General features: G+C 46.5%; 2 protein-coding genes across 2 annotated transcripts; one reads left to right on the top strand and one right to left on the bottom strand.

Annotated features, from left to right (window-relative positions):
• Positions 1-1,398: 1,398 nt before the first annotated feature.
• On the top strand, positions 1,399-2,466 carry LOC119306364 (blue copper protein 1a-like). The gene is made up of 2 exons (XM_037582602.1): positions 1,399-1,570; positions 1,719-2,466. The coding sequence occupies exons 1-2, from the start codon at positions 1,399-1,401 to the stop codon at positions 2,207-2,209; spliced, it is 663 nt and encodes a 220-aa protein (XP_037438499.1). The 3' UTR covers positions 2,210-2,466.
• A 15,131-nt stretch (positions 2,467-17,597) lies between these two features.
• On the bottom strand, positions 17,598-18,425 carry LOC119306363 (zinc finger A20 and AN1 domain-containing stress-associated protein 7-like). The gene has a single exon (XM_037582601.1). It carries the CDS (start codon positions 18,344-18,346, stop codon positions 17,813-17,815), a length of 534 nt encoding a protein of 177 aa, XP_037438498.1. The 5' UTR covers positions 18,347-18,425; the 3' UTR covers positions 17,598-17,812.
• Positions 18,426-20,704: the final 2,279 nt, after the last annotated feature.

Raw genomic sequence — 20,704 nt, 5'->3', positions numbered from 1 at the left:
GTCGGATGCCATCGAAATGGTGGACAAAATGGTGAAGGAGGAGATGGGGAGCGGCGGATGGGTGTGATTCTTGCCCGGCGCCTGCCATCGTTTAAATAGAGGGCGGACAGGAAGAGCTCGGCCGGCGTGGAGTTTAATGCCGGCCCGCTCCTGAACGGAAGTGTGGATGGAGTAGGTTTCTCGGCTTCCACGTGGGATTATGAAGGTGTATGAATGCGGCGAGGAGGCATGTTTAGCCAGGTGTGCAGCGGGCGGCACCCTCGGCCGGCACACCTCTTCAATGGCGGAGGCAGTGAGAGGTCGCGTCCACCCTGAGCCATCTTCAATGCGGAGGGGCGCGCGCGGGAGGGTGGAGTTTTTTGGTGGGCCAGGACGGTCAGAAGCGGGCTTGGGAGTGGTCCGGACTCCCGCAAATCTCCCCCACTTTTGTCTCCGGTTTGCGGGAGAAATCGCATTCGGACCGCTCCACCGACCGATATAAGTTGGCGTTGGATGGCTTCCGCGATCTGGACGATTGCGGGAGGTTTATAGGTCCGCCTTAAAGATGCCCTAAGTCGGCTGGAAACTTAAATTGGGTTAGTCGATTCTTTCTAGCCGTCGGATGCAAAACGAACAACCGGATCCTCTATTCAACCTCATGACCTGACAGCTTCTTCCCCAACCGCCCCACAGACCACCGGCCGGACCGCCAGCCACCATCGCCCGCGGCCGCTGGTGCTCCCGCGCCACCCTCGTCGGCCCGCCCTCCCCTCAACCGCTGCCCACCACCATGCTTCCGCTGCCCCGACCATTCCTCTAGCCCCGGCGAACGTGATCCTAAGATAGACCAGGAGGCTCCTCCGGCGAGCTCCTTCCTTTCCTCCAGCGAGCTCCTTCCTTCTCTCTGGTTGTTAGTTCCTTCACGTGAAATTTGACTGACCCAAATATTATAAATTCAGGCGACTTACATCTACCTATTGTGTAAAGAAAAAAACAGAGATAATAACTACGGAGATTATACTCAACATGTAGTGCGCCTCCGGCCGATCGAGTAGGCAGCGGTGCTGTACGCCGGCACCAGGCAGGCACGTCACGTACACCAGCAAGAGCACAGGTGGACAAAGAGCCGGAAACGAAACCAGCCAGAGACCGCGTCAGACTAAACTAAACTTCGTAAATCGTCCTGCCTTTTTATCGATCGATGCATCCATTTCTTCCATTGGTCGCTCCAATGCAGAGCTCCCCGGTGTCTTTTGACTATTTCTCCCGCACGTACGTACGTGAAATCGGGCAAGATCCGTCTCGCTATATAACCATGCCGGAGTACTCGTTCTCCTCACACCCATTGCACAGTTCAGTACTGTACCTTACAAGGAACCAAAGAGGTAGTTTCAGTTTGAGTTACAGTGCTCGATCTCCATGGCTTCCAAGGCGATGCTTGTCATGGCGGTGGCGGCGACGGCGATCGCCTTCCTCCCCTTGCTCGCCTCCGCCACCGTCCACGTCGTTGGCGACGGCAGCGGGTGGACGCTCGGGTTCGACTACACCACCTGGTCCGAGAGCAACCAGTTCAGGGTCGGCGACGCACTAGGTACTCAATCAACTCCATATCTCCTCCGGATTCATGCTCTGTTTGCCCACGAAATTTGACCTGTCACTGCGCACAACTAAGCTTAGAGAATCGTTCAATTCCTTGATCATGTCATGAGTCATGACCAAGGCTTGCCACGCCCTCGCAGTGTTCAAGTACAACAAGGCCAACCATAACGTGGTGGAGGTGAGCGGGCCGGACTTCAGGGCGTGCAACAGCGCCAAGGGCCTCGGCGCCTGGAACTCCGGCAGCGATCAGGTCCAACTCGCCAGCGCCGGGCGGAGGTGGTTCGTCTGCGCCGTGGGCAACCACTGCGCTATGGGCATGAAGCTCAACGTCACCATCCTCGCCGCCGACGCTCCTTCGCTTGCCCCTGCCCCGGCACCGTCCTCGTCTTCTCACAATGCAATCCTCGCCGCCGACGCTCCTTGGCTTGCCCCTGCGCCGGCACCGTCCTCGTCTGCTCACAATACAATCCTCGCCGCCAACGCTCCTTGGCTTGCCCCTGCCCCTGCACCGGCACCGTCCTCGTCTGCTCACAATACAATCCTCGCCGCCGACGCTCCTTGGCTTGCCCCTGCACCGGCACCGTCCTCGTCTGCTCACAAGTCCAGGCGGCCCTTTGTTACCAAGTGGTGATGACCTGCCGGCGCCCAAGTACCAAGTACCGACTATGTTGTTCGTGCTTTTGCTAGTCACGTCGTGCATGGTGTGATCGGTCGCACTGTTCGGTTCGTGCAATTTTTCTCCATTCCGACATAATAATTGGACTGCTGTCCAACACAAGCAATTGATTATTGTTTAGAATCACGACACGCAGTCGATTGGCCTTTTAGATGTTCGTTGTTTCTTTATATTCATGTGTATCACTTTTTGTACCAAACTAAATTAAGTTTATACATACGCATCACAGTTTAACCAGCCTATGAACTAAACTCTCGCATTAATCAATCGACGAATGAAACACAGTTGTGTGGGTGGGGGGCAAGTTGATAAAAAATAGTCTAGTTCAAAAAGTTGTCCTTCCTCTGTAAATGAATATAAGCGTCTTATAGCAGAAATATAACCGCGTGTCTACATCCAAATCACAAACCATTTTCACTATTTGGGTTCCTGCGTTGAGATCTTCGAAACTAGATCCTATGTTAATAGGTTTAAACCATTTTTTCCCAAAAAAACTTGAAATAAAAAAAACTGAATCAAGAAAAGATCATAGACCGGGAAAAAGCAAAAACAAAAAAGAGGAAAAAAAGACAACGGAAAACCGAAAACAAGGAAGCGTGGTTTTGCCCTTTCACCTTTTTTTGGAAGCACACAGGTGCTTTCACTTTTGGGAAGCACAGTTGTGTTTCATCGTAAAGTACACCTGTGCTTTTCACTTTTCAGAAAGCACATGTGTTTTTCACACGAAAGCACGGTTATGTTTCACCGCGAAGCTTTTAGAAAGTGTATTTGTTCTTTTCGCGGAATCGCAGTTGTGCTGTTCACTTTTCGGGAAATACAGCCGTGCTTCACCGTGAAGCACAATTGTGCCTTTTCACTTTCGACACACACAGTGCAATTCATGTAGAAGCACATATGTGGGCGGAAGCACATATACGCTTTTCACACGATGTGCTTCACGCGAGAAAATTGGAAAAACAAATTTTCTTTTTGAGGAATCCTAGGAAAAACCAAGTAAAAATAAAATCCCCCCAAAACCAATAACACGTGCAACTTCAAAAAAAAAAGTGCTCCCGCAGGAGCCCAACACATGACACATGTCGGCGTTGGGACGCACCACATGGCGCGCTCCCCATGCTGGGGTTTTCGTGCGAAATCAATGGCTTATTATGGCAGGTGGACGATGGTTGCTAGAAGTACCATATGAGTAAGTGGGTTGATCGTTTCTTTCCTAGGGACCAAGGTGATCCAGGTGTTCTTGCATCTCGGCATATATTTTTTTGACAGTGCGCTTAAACGTACCATGCTGTTATATAAGGAAGCATATGAGTTTTACAAGATGGCAACAAAATAATCATAAGATGATTGTTGGTGCCAACACCACACCCATACAAGAAGAGGGGAGTTCTCTCTACTGCTATGTAATGATCTCCCATGCGCCTCCATACACATCTTATGACCAGAGAAGCTTCATTGGCCTGCTGTGCTATGTTGGCGAACACGCGAGCATTCTATTGTTTGCGGAGGCTCAAGAAGACCAACATAAAGAGAGAGTCAAACTCCCTTCTCGCTGCTTTCGGAAAGATGCCACAGACATGGATCCCCAGTCTAGCATCCTATCGAGAGTGCTAGACACTCCCACCATAGGAAAAAGCTATGCAAAACAGGCCCACCAAATGTATCGAGCATTAATGCATTGGATAAGAATATGGTCCGGCATGTCCTGTTTTTGCAGTCAAAGATAACAGGTATTCTTGCGTCTGGGCATATGAATGTGTCCCTTATGCTGAGATGTGTGTGACGGATTCCCATGGTGGAGGGGGCTTATAATTGCTGCTCATTAAAGCTAAATATCTACATGGCCGCCCTCTCCTAGCTTGCGATCATAGGTGTTAGATCTTAAACGAGAGACATGAGACAAATGATTGAATCGAACTCTTTATTGATGGTTACAGAATCCTTATATACAATGGGAACGGATGCGTTTGTAAGACGCGACTGTTCGGGCGCGGCCGCGACGGGATGGGGATTATTCTTTAATTAACGATGTGTTAATTAATCTTAACACTCCCCCTAATCACCGCTTGACCGCATAAGGATCCATCATCTTCGATTAAATCTCCTCCAAAAACCCTGTGGGAAAAATATGAGGAGTAGTGTATGATATGCTGGTAAAACTCCTTCAAACCCTGTGGGAAAATAAGGAGAAATTGATCCAACATATAATGATTATTGCCTCTGTTAACTCAATATGAAGTATATCCATAGAATTTAGAGGGCAATAAATATGTCGTATATACTTTCCTAAAAAACCCGGTGGGGAAAACGAAAGTATGACATATAATCTTGTGTTGATATTACCTCATTAAAAACCTTTATGAGAACCTATATAGTAAAATCATGAAGGGAAAAAGAGTATAATATGATGCATTGAACAGAAACAATTCAGGAAGATACTCCCCCTGATTCTTGCAAATTTCAAAGCCGTCACACACCAATTCCAAGAACATATATCTGGAATGTAGAAGTTGATAGGGACTTCGTGAACAAATCAGTCACATGATTTGACTTGCAAGATATGCAATATAGCGATATTGCTTATTATGTAACCTGTTTGCATCCGGGCAACACAAGAAACATTATCCTTGAGATAATGGTTGGTGGATGTAGCCATGAGGTCTGTCTCGAAGACTCTTCATGAGAGGGCTACCACACCTAATAGGAACACTAAGCTTGTCTACGATCTGATATAGTAGGATCTGATCGATGTATCCAATGATATCGGTGTTCACATTTCTGTGAAACTGAAAAACCAGGACAAGATGTTTGATGCCTTGAAGATATCGAAAGATATTCTTGAGTACCAACCAATTGTGTTTGGTGGATCCAATGGCATTAAGGAACATTGAGTCCCAATATTTCATTTCCATCATCTCTTGGTCTAAATAGATCTTTCTCTATGTCTAGAGAATGAACCACCATGAGAGTTATGGATGTATAAGACTTGTCTACAATGAATTTCTCCAATATATTTTTGAATATAGACAACATAGTGTATCAAAATGTATGAGTGAAGGTGCTCAAGTTGTAGTAACGAGCGGTACCTTGGTTTTACCCAAATCCTTCATTTAAACTCCGTCGTTTAGATGATTACATGTATCGTCATTGCAGGAGTAATCACTGTGCATGACAGACAAACATGGATAACCATCATTGTAGGAGTAATCCTTATGGAAAGGAACTCACTAAGTCGGTTGTACCAAATGTACCGACAACAATAAGTCATATGGTGACTTACTGATTTTTACACAATGTATGTTGCATTTTGTATTTCGATTCAGAATTGAGATTTCATTGGAAATCAATCATACATGTCTGAATCTAGTGAGCCACATGGACATGTGATCACTACATCTATCAACTGCAGAGATAGATGATTTTGTACTGCCAATGATATAAGTTATCGGAATGAGATTCCACCTCTGGAGAATAGTTAGGTATCTGCATAAACCCTTGTGCTACAATACTTGCTCTTTGTTTCACCACCTCGTTGTTCTCAATTCTGTTTTCAGAAGAAAACTGGTGTAGGTATTGCTTATGAATACCTTCCCATTATTGAGCAAGATCATTTCTACCTAGATTACACCCTTTGCTTGAGTTCAGTCCGAGTGTTGTTCACACTTTGCCATGGCCATGGTCTTTGGATCTGAATTATTTGAAAGGTTTTTGCAATCTAGTTGAGAAATGTATGTCGACAATTGTAGACTTCTGGTTATATGATTCTCCAGAATCTATATATCAATATATAGTTGATGGAAATATCGTTACCCATGGTGACTGCTCGCGATTTCCCAATGCGATTGAGTCGGGTATTCCGATGTCCCGGTCATTGTGTGCACTATGACCTGGGTTGGTGGAGGTTTCCCATCCACTGGGTGTATACTACCCATTAGTTGCCTGCCAACGTGAAGTTGACTTGCATTTACTGATTCACAGGCCTTGATATCCTTGCTTGCGAGAAACTGAATCCTGATGTACTTCTGTCATACATCTCCCCCTGTTGCTTTGAACGGGGAGTGGAGTGGATTTTGTTGGTACCTCCACTCTTTCAGGCATACTTTTGCAGGATTGTAGGATTGTGTGACACCTTTATAGTCAGTAAATGAATCTGGCAGGTTATTTGCAATATGTTGCAAATCTTCTGAACACATGGTTCAGCTCTTTGATTACGTGGATATGAGGCAGAAATGTGTTGAACATTCCACTAATTTCCTGGCATTCTTTATGGTACTTGAATTCTCCCCCTAATGCCTGGAAATATTCCTTATTGAATCAACATACTGGCCTTGAATAACTCCCAATGAGAGGGGCTTGAGGTATTGACGGTAATACAGTTATTCCTCACATAGATCCCAACTATATGTTGAGGGGCCAATGATGTATGTCGGGGTGATGATATTGGTGTGTAATCGAATTACCACAGATAGGAAATACTTGGTAGATTTCCACGTATCAAAGATAGAGGGGAATAAAATTATGCAGTTTGGTCATGAGCGTGTAAAACTCCATGACTCCAACGTAAAGTTGGTAAGTTGCAATTTCAAAGTAAACATCATGAATAGTAATGTTGTTGCAAACTTGATGCTCAAGTGTGAAACTTGAATTTTATCGACCTCAGATTAAACAAGATGATCTTGTATCAAGTTGCAAGATAATTCAGCAGGGTGAATTAGTATTTTGCGAGAGAAAATTAATCTCAATCGCAATGAGATTGTTTTGCGAGAAGGAAAAAAAAATCTCAATCACAAATCAATATTGTTGTGCGAGAAAACTTAATCTCAATCGCAAAACAGTGTCATTGTACTAATACAACATGTTAAAGGGATTGCCAAAAAGCAAACACATTGAACATGTCAAGCATCAACAACCACACATTTCTGGAATTTTTAAACTCAGCAGAAAAATGGGCTAAATGATGATCTGCATATGGCATAACGTTAGACCAAGCTGCAATATCCCGAAACTTCCAGGAATTAGCCGTAAAACAATGACAGAGGCAAGTTTTGACCTATTTCGGAAATAGGTAAAGCCACAAGGCTGAAATGCAAAACTTGCGAAGAGATAAGATTCCTATTTCTTTACTCCCGAGCGCTTTCTACCAGGAGAAATCCTGTAACCGCCCGCCCCTGTTTTGGCACACCGGCCAGGGCCGCGACTGTCGGAGCGCCGTCGTCTCCGCTGTGGGAGCCACGCCGAAGGGCGCCGCTGCCTCCGTGGCCGGAGGGCCAGCCGAGGGCCGTTGCCTCGGGCGCCACCTGCACGGATGCAAGCCGAGGACTACGTGTTAGATCTTAAACGAGAGAGACAAGAGACAAATGATTGAATCGAACTCTTTATTGATGGTTACAGAATCCTTATATACAATGGGAACGGACGCGTTCGTAAGACGCGACTGTTCGGGCGCGGCCGCGACGGGGCGGGGATTATTCTTTAATTAACGATGTGTTAATTAATCTTAACAATAGGTATTGGGGAACGTAGCAGAAATTCAAAAAATTTCCTACGTATCACCAAGATCTATCTATGGAGAGACCAGCAACGAGTAGAAAGAGAGTGCATCTACATACCCTTGTAGATCGCTAAGCGGAAGCGTTCAAGTGAACGGGGTTGATGGAGTCGTACTCGTCGTGATTCAGATCACCGATGATCCTAGTGCCGAACGGACGGCACCTCCGCGTTCAACACACGTACAGCCCGGTGACGTCTCCCACGCCTTGATCCAGCAAGGAGAGAGGGAGAGGTTGAGGAAGACTCCATCCAGCAGCAGCACAACGGCGTGGTGGTGATGGAGGAGCGTGGCAATCCTGCAGGGCTTCGCCAAGCACCTACGAGAGAGGAGGAGGTGTCACGGGAGGGAGGGAGGCGCCAAGGGCTCAGGTATGGATGCCCTCCCTCCCCTCCACTATATATAGGGGCAGGGGAGAGGGGGGAGGAGCAGCCTTGCCCCCTCCTCCAAGGAAGGGGTGCGGCTAAGAAGGGGGGAGGAGTCCATCCTCCCCAAGGCACCTCGGAGGTGCCTTCCCCTTTTAGGACTCTCCCTTTTTTCCTATATCTTGGCGCATGGGCCTCTAGGGGCTGGTGCCCTTGGCCCATGTAGGCCAAGGCGCACCCCCTACAGCCCATGTGGCCCCCGGGGCAGGTGGCCCCACCCGGTGGGCCCCCGGGACCCTTCCGATGGTCCCGGTACAATACCGATGACCCCGAAACTTGTCCCGATGGCCGAAACAGGACTTCCTATATATAAATCTTTACCTCCGGACCATTCCGGAACTCCTCGTGACGTCCGGGATCTCATCTGGGACTCCGAACAACATTCGGTAACCACATACAAGCTTCCTTTATAACCCTAGCGTCATCGAACCTTAAGTGTGTAGACCCTACGGGTTCGGGAGACATGCAGACATGACCGAGAGGTTCTCCGGTCAATAACCAACAGCGGGATCTGGATACCCATGTTGGCTCCCACATGTTCCACGATGATCTCATCGGATGAACCACGATGTCAAGGACTCAATCGATCCCGTATACAATTCCCTTTGTCTAGCGGTATTTTACTTGCCCGAGATTCGATCGTCGGTATACCGATACCTTGTTCAATCTCGTTACCGGCAAGTCTCTTTACTCGTTCCGTAACACATCATCCCGTGATCAACCCCTTGGTCACATTGTGCACATTATGATGATGTCCTACCGAGTGGGCCCAGAGATACCTCTCCGTTTACACGGAGTGACAAATCCCAGTCTCGATCCGCATAAAACAATAGATACTTTCGGAGATACCTGTAGTGCACCTTTATAGTCACCCAGTTACGTTGTGACGTTTGATACACCCAAAGCACTCCTACGGTATCCAGGAGTTACACGCTCTCATGGTCAAAGGAAGATATACTTGACATTGGCAAAGCTCTAGCAAACGAACTACACGATCTTTGTGCTAGGCTTAGGATTGGGTCTTGTCCATCACATCATTCTCCTAATGATGTGATCCCGTTATCAACGACATCCAATGTCCATAGCCAGGAAACCATGACTATCTGTTGATCACAACGAGCTAGTCAACTAGAGGCTCACTAGGGACATATTGTGGTCTATGTATTCACACGTGTATTACGATTTCCGGATAATACAGTTATAGCATGAATAAAAGACAATTATCATGAACAAGGAAATATAATAATAATACTTTTATTATTGCCTCTAGGGCATATTTCCAACAGTCTCCCACTTGCACTAGAGTCAATAATCTAGTTCACATCACCATGTGATTAACACTGACAGGTCACATCACCATGTGACCAACATCCAAAGAGTTTACTATTGTCACTAAACTAGTTCACACCATCATGTGATCAAGACTCAATGAGATCTGGGGTTTGGTCATGTTCTGCTTGTGAGAGAGGTTTTAGTCAACGGGTCTGAACCTTTCAGATCCGTGTGTGCTTTACAAATCTCTATGTCATCTCCTAGATGTAGCTACCACGTTCTATTTGGAGCTATTCCAAATAACTGTTCTACTTGGAGCTATTCTAAATCATTGCTCCATTATACGTATCCGGTATCTCCACTCAGAGCTATCCGGATAGGTGTTAAGCTTGCATCGACGTAACCCTTTACGACGAACTCTTTTACCACCTCCATAATCGAGAAAATTTCTTAGTCCACTAGTTACTAAGGATAACTTTGACCGCTGTCCTGTGATCCATTCATGGATCACTCTTGTACCCCTTGACTGACTCATGGCAAGGCACACTTCAGGTGCGGTACACAGCATAGCATACTGAAGAGCCTACGTCTTAAGCATAGGGGACGACCTTCGTCCTTTCTCTCTATTCTGCCGTGGTCGAGCTTTAAGTCTTAACTTCGTACCTTACAACTTAGGCAAGAACTCCTTCTTTGACCGGTCCATCTTGAACACCTTCAAGATCATGTCAAGGTATGTGCTCATTTGAAAGTACCATTAAGCGCTTTGATCTATCCTTATAGATCTTGATGCTCAATGCTCAAGTAGCTTAATCCAGGTTTTCTATTGAAAAACACATTTCAAATAACCCTATATGCTTTCCAGAAATTCTACATCATTTCTGATCAACAATATGTCAACAACATATACTCATCAGAAATTTTATAGTGCTCCCACTCACTTCTTTGGAAATACAAGTTTCTCATAAACTTTGTATACACCAAAATCTTTGATCATCTCATCAAAGCGCACATTCCAACTCCGAGATGCTTACTCCAGTCCTTAGAAGGATTGCTGGAGCTTTGCATACTTATTAGCATCTTTCGGGATTGACAAAACCTTCCGGTTGTATCACATACAACCTTTCCTCATTAAAATCGTCGAGGAAACAATGTTTTGACATCCTATCTGCAAGATTTCATAAATAATGCAGTAATCGCTAATATAATTCCAACAGACTCTTAGCATCGCTACGAGTGAGAAAATCTCATCGTAGTCAACTCCTTGAACTTGTCGGAAAACATCTTAACGACAAGTCGAGCTTTCTTAATGGTGACATTTACCATCATTGTCCGTCTTCCTTTTGAAATCCATCTGTACTCATTAGCCTTACGACCATCGAGCCGTTCTGCCAAAGTCTACACTTTGTTTTCATACATGGATCCTCTCTCGGATTTTATGGCCTCAAGTCATTTATCGGAATCCGGGCCCACCATCGCTTCTCCATAGCTCGTAGGTTCATTGTTGTCTAGCAACATGACCTTCAAGACAGGATTACGTACCACTCTGAAGTAGTACGCATCCTTGTCATCCTACGAGGTTTGGGAGTGACTTGATCCGAAGTTTCATGATCAATATCATAAGCTTCCACTTCAATTGGTGTAGGTGCCACAGGAACAACTCCCTGTGCCCTATCACACACTAGTTGAAGAGACGGTTCAATAACCTCATCAAGTCTCCACCATCCTCCCACTCAATTCTTTCGAGAGAAACTTTTCCTCGAGAAAGGACCCGATTCTAGAAACAATCCATATTGCTTTCGGATCTGAATTAGGAGGTATACCCAACTGTTTTGGGTTTTCTATGAAGATGCATTTTATCCGCTTTGGGTTCGAGCTTATCAACCTGAAACTTTTTCATATAAGCGTCGCAGCCCCAAACTTTTAAGAAACGACAACTTAGGTTTCTCTAAACCATAATTCATACGGTGTCATCTCATCGGAATTACGTGGTGCCCTATTTAAAGTGAATGTGGTTGTCTCTAATGCCTAACCCATGAACGATAGTGGTAATTCGATAAGAGACATCATGGTACGCACCATATCCAATAGGGTGCAACTATGATGTTCGGGCACACCATCACATTATGGTGTTCCAGGCGGTATTAATTGCGAAACAATTTCCACAATGTTTTAATTGTGTGCCAAAACTCGTAACTCAGATATTCATCTCTATGATCATATCATAGACATTTTATCCTCTTGTCACAATGATCTGCTACTTCACTCTGAAATTACTTGAACCATTCAATAATTCAGACTTGTGTTTCATCAAGTAAATATACTCAACATTTACTCGAATCATCTGTGAAGTAAGAACATAATGATATTCACTACATGCCTCAGCACTCATTCGACTGCACACATCAAAATGTGTTACTTCCAACAAGTTGCTATCTTGTTCCATCTTACTGAAAATGAGGCTTTTCAGTCATCTTGCCCATGTGGTATGATTTGCATATCTCAAGTGATTCAAAATCAAGTGAGTCCGAACGATCCATTTGCATGGAGTTTCTTCGTGCATATACACCAATAGACATGGTTCGCATGTCTCAAACTTTTCAAAAACGAGTGAGTCCAAAGATCCATCAACATGGAGCTTCTTCATGCGTTTTATACCATTATGACTTACATGGCAGTGCCACAAGTAAGTGGTACTATCATTACTATCTTATATCTTTTGGCATGAAAATGTGTATCACTACGACCGAGATTCAATAAACCATTCCTTTAGGTGCAAGACCATTGAAGGTATTATTCAAAAATAGAGTAACCATTATTCTCCTTAAATGAATAACCGTATTGCGATAGACATAATCCAATCATGTCTATGCTCAACGCAAACACCAATCTCGGTGGTAGAGGGAGCGTGCGATGCTTGATCATATCAACCTTAGAAACACTTCCAACATATATCGTCAGCTCACCTTTAGCTAGTCTCCGTTTATTCCGTAGCTTTTATTTCGAGTTACTAACACTTAGCAACCGAACCGGTATCCAATACCCTGGTGCTACTAGGAATACTAGTAAAGTACACATTAACGTAATGTATATCCAATATACTTCTATCGACCTTGCCAGCCTTCTCATCTACCAAGTATCTAGGGTAATGTTGCTCCAGTGGTTGTTCCCCTTATTACAGAAGCACTTAGTCTCGGGTTTGGGTTCAACCTTGGGTTTCTTCACTGGAGCAGCAGCTGAATTGCCGTTTCATGAAGTATCCCTTTGTTCCCTTGCCCTTCTTGAAACTAGTGGTTTCACCAACCATCAACAATTGATGCTCCTTCTTGATTTCTACTTTCGCGGTGTCAAACATCATGAATATTTCAAGGATCATTATATCTATCCCTGATATGTTATAGTTAATCACGAAGCTCTAGCAGCTTGGTGGCAATGACTTTGGGGAAACATCACTATCTCATCTGGAGGATCAACTCCCACTCGATTCAAGTGATTGTTGTGCTCAGACAATCTGAGCACAAGCTCAACGATTTAGCTTTTCTCCCTTAGTTTGCAGGCTAAGAAAATCGTCGGAGGTCTTATACCTCTTGACGTGGGCACGAGCCTGAAATCCCAATTTCAGCCCTCGAAACATCTCATATGTTCCGCGATGTTTCGAAAACGTTTTTGGTGCCTCTACTTAAACCATTTAATTGAACTATCACGTAGTTATCAAAACGTGTATGTCCGATGTTCGCAACATCGACAAACGACGTTGGGGTTCAGCACACTGAGCGGTGCATTAAGGACATAAGCTTTCTACTGATCGCATAATCGCTACTATCAACTTTCAACTATATTTTCTCTAGGAACATATCTAAACAGTGGAACTAAAGCGCGAGCTTACGACATAATTTGCAAAAGGTCTTTTGACTATGTTCAGGATAATTAAGTTCATCTTATGAACTCCCACTTAGATAGACATCCCTCTGGTCATCCAAGTGATCACATGATCCGAGTCAACTAGGCCGTGTCCGATCATCACGTGAGACGGACTAGTCATCATCGGTGAACATCTTCATGTTGATCGTATCTACTATACGACTCATGCTCGACCTTTCGGTCTCCGTGTTCCGAGGCCATGTCTGCACATGCTAGGCTCGTCAAGTTAACCCTAAGTGTTTTCGCTGTGTAAAACTGTCTTACACCCGTTGTATGTGAACGTAAGAATCCATCACACCCGATCATCACGTGGTGCTTAGAAGCGACGAACTGTAGCAACGGTGCACAGTTAGGGGAGAACACTTCTTGAAATTTTGTAAGGGATCATCTTATTTACTACCGTCGTCCTACGCAAACAAGATGCATAAACATGATAAACATCACATGCAATCAAATAGTGACATGATATGGCCAATATCATTTTGCTCCTTTTGATCTTCATCTTCGGGGCTCCATGATCATCATCGTCACCGGCACGACACCATGATCTCCATCATCATGATCTCCATCATCATGTCTTCATGAAGTTGTCACGCCAACGACTACTTCTACTTCTATGACTAACGCGTTTAGCAATAAAGTAAAGTAGTTTACATGGCGTTCTTCAATGACACGCAGGTCATACAATAAATAAAGACAACTCCTATGGCTCCTGCCGGTTGTCATACTCATCGACATGCAAGTCGTGAATCCTATTACAAGAACATGATCAATCTCATACATCACATATCATTCATCACATTCTTCTTGGCCATATCACATCACATAGCATACCCTGCAAAAACAAGTTAGACGTCCTCTAATTGTTGTTGCATGTTTTACGTGGCTGCTATGGGTTTCTAGCAAGAACGTTTCTTACCTACGCAAGACCACGACGTGATATGCCAATTGCTATTTACCCTTCATAAGGACCCTTTTCATCGAATCCGTTCCGACTAAAGTGGGAGAGACTGGCACCCGCTAGCCACCTTATGCACCAAGTGCATGTCAATCGGTGGAACCTGTCTCACGTAAGAGTACGTGTAAGGTCGGTCCGGGCCGCTTCATCCCACAATACCGTCGAAACAAGATTGGACTAGTAACGGTAAACATATTGAACAACATCAACACCCACAACTACTTTGTGTTCTACTCGTGCAAAGAATCTACGCAATAGACCTAGCTCTGATACCACTGTTGGGGAACGTAGCAGAAATTCAAAAATTTTCCTACGTATCACCAAGATCTATCTATGGAGAGACCAGCAACGAGTAGAAAGAGAGTGCATCTACATACTCTTGTAGATCGCTAAGCGGAAGCGTTCAAGTGAACGGGGTTGATGGAGTCGTACTCGTCGTGATTCAGATCACCGATGATCCTAGTGCCGAACGGACGGCACCTCCGCGTTCAACACACGTACAGCCCGGTGACGTCTCCCACGCCTTGATCCAGCAAGGAGAGAGGGAGAGGTTGAGGAAGACTCCATCCAGCAGCAGCACAACGGCGTGGTGGTGATGGAGGAGCGTGGCAATCCTGCAGGGCTTCGCCAAGCACCTACGAGAGAGGAGGAGGTGTCACGGGAGGGAGGGAGGCGCCAAGGGCTCAGGTATGGATGCCCTCCCTCCCCTCCACTATATATAGGGGCAGGGGAGAGGGGGGAGGCGCAGCCTTGCCCCCTCCTCCAAGGAAGGGGTGCGGCTAAGAAGGGGGGAGGAGTCCATCCTCCCCAAGGCACCTCGGAGGTGCCTTCCCCTTTTAGGACTCTCCCCTTTTTCCTATATCTTGGCGCATGGGCCTCTAGGGGCTGGTGCCCTTGTCCCATGTAGGCCAAGGCGCACCCCCTACAGCCCATGTGGCCCCCGGGGCAGGTGGCCCCACCCGGTGGGCCCCCGGGACCCTTCCGGTGGTCCCGGTACAATACCGATGACCCCGAAACTTGTCCCGATGGCCGAAACAGGACTTCCTATATATAAATCTTTACCTCCGGACCATTCCGGAACTCCTCGTGACGTCCGGGATCTCATCCGGGACTCCGAACAACATTCGGTAACCACATACAAGCTTCCTTTATAACCCTAGCGTCATCGAACCTTAAGTGTGTAGACCCTACAGGTTCGGGAGACATGCAGACATGACCGAGACGTTCTCCGGTCAATAACCAACAGCGGGATCTGGATACCCATGATGGCTCCCACATGTTCCACGATGATCTCATCGGATGAACCATGATGTCAAGGACTCAATCGATCCCGTATACAATTCCCTTTGTCTAGCGGTATGGTACTTGCCCGAGATTCGATCGTCGGTATACCGATACCTTGTTCAATCTCGTTACCGGCAAGTCTCTTTACTCGTTCCGTAACACATCATCCCGTGATCAACCCCTTGGTCACATTGTGCACATTATGATGATGTCCTACCGAGTGGGCCCAGAGATACCTCTCCGTTTACACGGAGTGACAAATCCCAGTCTCGATCCGCATAAAACAATAGATACTTTCGGAGATACCTGTAGTGCACCTTTATAGTCACCCAGTTACGTTGTGACGTTTGATACACCCAAAGCACTCCTACGGTATCCAGGAGTTACACGCTCTCATGGTCGAAGGAAGAGATACTTGACATTGGCAAAGCTCTAGCAAACGAACTACACGATCTTTGTGCTAGGCCTAGGATTGGGTCTTGTCCATCACATCATTCTCCTAATGATGTGATCCCGTTATCAACGACATTCAATGTCCATAGCCAGGAAACCATGACTATCTGTTGATCACAACGAGCTAGTCAACTAGAGGCTCACTAGGGACATATTGTGGTCTATGTATTCACACGTGTATTACGATTTCCGGATAATACAGTTATAGCATGAATAAAAGACAATTATCATGAACAAGGAAATATAATAATAATACTTTTATTATTGCCTCTAGGGCATATTTCCAACAATAGGGAGGGCTCCTAGTGTTGGAAGTCCCTACAGTCAATCAAGCATGGGATCCACCTTTGGACTCACGTCCCTTGAGGCAATGGAGAAGGTCTCTCTTCTGGTTGGACCCATAGCTTGGTATGGTCCCCCACGCCGATTTTCTTGCTTTTTTGCGATTTCCTCAAACTCAATGTTTTTGGTTCCCTGAATTGCCCATAATGGGAATTGGAACATCTCGTTCTGACAAACATTTGGGTCTAAGGAGACCCTTGCTTGGGCTGAATTGAGTGAGGCTCCCCCTCCTGTTATGACAAACTCTCTGGATACTGTCTTTGGGCACCTGGCCTTGTTGGGTTGTTGGCGGCCTATGTCGCGCGCCCATGCTGGCATGGGCCACTCCTTTGTGGAAAGTGCCGCTTTCGCTGGAGATTAAGATCTTTGTTTGGCAGTTGTTGCGCGGTCACGTCCCCTCAGGGATGGAGGTCGCCAAGCGGCATGGGCCAGGCGATGGTATTTTCCCGTGTGTAGTGTCTGAGTCCTGGACCCACATTGTCTTCTCAGGTCCGCTGCCCACTTTTGTTGGAGCTTTGTCCATAAGGCTCTGGACCTGAATGGAGAGTTTGTATAAGTCCAGTCCAACCATACCGGTAGGAGGAGACGTCTCTCCTAGTGAGTGTTCGCAGTGATAGTCTACACCCTATGAACAACGCGTAACGAATGGTGATTGAGCGAGTCTTTTTGGGATGTGCACTGGCACCAGCTTACTAGACAGCGGAACATCGAGTGACTTGGCGGGATCATCAATGTGGGTTCCATATTGCATATCCTTTTAGGCATTAGACAGTGCAAGGTGCTTAGAAAAATATAAACCATATTTTCTTAAGCACCGGTGCTTATTTATAGAGGACAAACGCTTAATGAAGCACCCATCCTCTCTTGTAAAGATAAGCATTGATGTTTGAGAAAAATATGGTTTATTTTATAAAGCATCTCCCCCTAAGCACCTTATTCGTTGGCTCCGCGTATCTATTGTATCAACTTTCTTTTTTCCTTTTGGGCATATTTGTGATATTTCCTTTGTCTCAAAATAAATGTATTAGCTTTAGTACGACTTTAAGAGAGTATTACACAGCAGACCTATTACTTTTTTATGTTACACCGAAACTTGTTGTATGGACGTGGTGATTTGCTTTAAATTATAAAATCGAGGTGAACAAATGTTTCAAGACTCGCGGTACAAATTCATGTATCTTCGAAATCTAAACTCTAAACTAATATTTACAGAATTCCGATGTCTCTGTAAGCCTAAACTAATATTTACACGTTCCAAGACCTAGTAGCAAATATAAAGAAGATTGATCGATTCTATCCTCGAGGACGCCATGACTACTGCTTGATCGGTTCGCCGTTGATCTGGTGGTTTCTTGTGGGCTTCAAATCCTTCCGGTCATCTTGTCCGCAACCACGAGCGGGTTGTGCTTGGCGATCTGCTCCTGGCCGGCGGCCTTGTAGTCGAATCCACAGTCGTGCTTCTCCGAGTAGCGGTGCACGCTGCAGAAGGTGCCCTCGCAGCGGCATCGGAACCCCAGCAGCCCAACCTTCTTGCGGCACGCCGCGCACCGGTTCGCCGCCACCGCCGGCTGCTTCATGGGCGTCACGGCGGGGTCAACCGCCACAGCGGTGGAGGAGGCGGCCGCACCATCAGAGGACGGGACGGCGACGATCATCCTGGCCTTCTTCGCCGGAGGCGGCGCGGTCGAACCAGCAGGGTCGATGAAGACGCTCCCCGCCGCCGCGGTGTCGGCGGTGGCGGCGTGAACGTGGTCGCGGTAGCACTTGGAGCACATGTTGCCGGTGGCGGCGGCGCCGAAGAAGCCGCAGCCGTTGGCGCACAAGCCGGCCGTCTCCTCCTCCTCGGTGTACTTGCGCTTCTGCGCCGTCGTCGCCGCCGATGCGTTGTGCGCCATTGCTGCTAGCTTACTCCAGTAACACACAGCACGTCCGCGTGTGCGTATCGGGGCGCCGAGATCTGCGTGCGATCGAGGGCGCGAGGCGGCCGGGGTTGGTTGCGTTTGATTGATGGGCTGGGTTGAGCGTAGGTGTGGAACCTTATAACAAGGGCGACCGTGTGACCGACGCGCGCGGTGCCCGTCATAGTCCTGACAGGACTCGCATCCGTGCCCGAAGCGGCCAACGAACACGTACGGCTCCCGGTGTCGGCACGATAATAACACTGAACCGAGCGTCAGTTCAACGCAACAAGGCAAGACGGGTTAGCGGCGGACGGACGTTCTACGTCGGCATAGTTTCTTTTTTTTATAATATACACTCACTCGGTAGCGTGCGCTCTTATGCCGTTTGAGATCGAGGTGCCCAAAGGATTACAAACATACTACTGTACAAGGAAGTTTCATGAGTACGTACTTGTACAATAATTCAACCTGTAAATTTTCGTTACATGATACGATCAGTTGTCGCCTATATAAGGAAACTAGGGCAGACACGTACAAGTTTGGGCTATCGTTTCCTTTCTTCCTAAATTAGTAGGGCTATCGTTTTCTTTCCTCCCGTGGAAGAAGAAAGACAATTTTGTTTGCCTAGAGCGACCTGCAGCCTTCTGGCCCGTCCTCTCGCGGCTCCCCTCCACTATGGACTCAGGGCCGGGCCGGCAAAATCCGAAGCCATGTGCGAAACCAAAAAATGAGGCCCTATCTCACTAGTGTGATATTTAACTAGGGAGGGAAGAACCAATCTCTAATAAAGTAACGATCCCTGCCGAAAGTTAATTAGGATTTAGAAATTAGGTGCAGGACCGTAGGAGCGGAAGTTAATCAGTGAGACTACGGCAGGCTACTTGTTTTGGCGAGAGAAACATGTTGATTAGATGAAGTTAATCGGAAGTGGCAGGCTCGTTGCCCCGATTATCGCCGTGTCGCCCGTCGCAGCTTTGGAGCTGGATGCGATCGATTTTGATCAGTTCTGGATGCGCCGTCTCGCCTGCCTTCCTCTGGATTTTAATTTGAGGGAAGTCGTCCTTTGGATGCAGTCGATCCGACGATCCCTTTCAGTTTCCGATCCATGAGTCATCGAGCAGGCGGCCTAGGAGGCTGGGGCGCTTGACTACGTGGAGTTGCGAATGTGCCACGGCCCAACGCCATGTACGACCCAACGCCCGGAAAAAATATAATAGGCAGATAAAATTTTGGGGCCCCCAAAATTTATGGGCCATGCCGCGCGGTCTGCACACCTATGGGCCCAGCCCTACGAGGACTTCTCTATCATCGGTCATGACGGGGACACCGGATCTCACACTCGCAGACCTACGTAGTTGTAGGTTTAGGGTCTTCGTAGCTTAGGTTTGTTGCCACACCACATCTTCACTCTGACGAGGGTGACAACGGCACTAAATAAAGGAGTTCCAAATCCTTTTTTGATGTGGTCAATGATGGATCTGGGTGCAAGATTGTTCGAGCAGGGAGAACTTCCTTGTGGTGGACTTGTGTCCCCGTGCTCTGCCATTGCGACGTCGTTCGCTCTGGCATTGAACGAAGTATAAGAAGTTGTTTAGGAAAGGGTGTCAGTGGTGGTCTATGTCGGCAACAGCTCAAAGACGGTTGATTCATAATTGAAGGCTAGTGGGTCAGGTTTCCTCCTTGAGGTTGTGTTATAGGGGTCCCAAATCTAGAGTTCGATGGCGTGTTTGGGGTGTTGTCCCGGCCAAATTCTTTCAAGGCAAAGGCTTCACCTTTGGTGAGCTACTTTGGAGGTCCGTAGAGCTATAGATCAACAATGGAGGCGCCTCGAGTTCGGCTGAAGAGGTGCCCTATCCCCTTTTTCTTAGGGGATCCGTGTGGTGGTGCCAGAGGCGGGTGACAGATGTTGGTAAGGCATAGCGAATTATTAGGTATTGATTGTAATTTTCCTTCTTGTTTGGGGTCCTTTGGGCTAAAGCAAGCGTTTTGTCGTCTTTCCACTTTGTCAGGTTGGTGTCTATGTGACTAGTACTTTTGTCTTTATTTTATGAATGACATGTGCATTGCCTTTGAAAGCAATATATAAAGAAATGTGTATTGCCTTTGAAAACAATATATAAAGAAATTCCCATGGATTATAATTATAACTCTTTTGTTTTGTGTAGGATATATATAACCATAGTTCCCTGCGAAAAAACATAGATCCTTCAAACATGTAAGGCCTGTCAATTATGAGCATTCTTAGGGTCTCTGTTGCTATTGGGTCATTGGAGTGCGGATACATCCCGATCTCACTAGAAAATATTAATTTCCTTGAGCATACCTTACCTCCCCGTGGTCCTCTCTCTCTCT

The sequence above is a fragment of the Triticum dicoccoides genome, chromosome 5B (assembly GCF_002162155.2).
Source record: "Triticum dicoccoides isolate Atlit2015 ecotype Zavitan chromosome 5B, WEW_v2.0, whole genome shotgun sequence".
Lineage (NCBI taxonomy): Eukaryota > Viridiplantae > Streptophyta > Magnoliopsida > Poales > Poaceae > Triticum > Triticum dicoccoides.
The sequence above is the reverse complement of the archived record's forward strand: the minus strand, read 5'-3'. Positions and strand labels throughout refer to the sequence as shown.

Excerpts from the sequence above, each read along its gene's own strand:
- LOC119306364 (XM_037582602.1), top strand. The coding sequence starts at position 1,399 with ATGGCTTCCAAGGCGATGCTTGTCATGGCGGTGGCGGCGACGGCGATC. Across the intron at positions 1,571-1,718 it reads CAGGGTCGGCGACGCACTAG|TGTTCAAGTACAACAAGGCC; the intron begins GTACTCAATCAA and ends ACGCCCTCGCAG.
- LOC119306363 (XM_037582601.1), bottom strand. The coding sequence starts at position 18,346 with ATGGCGCACAACGCATCGGCGGCGACGACGGCGCAGAAGCGCAAGTAC.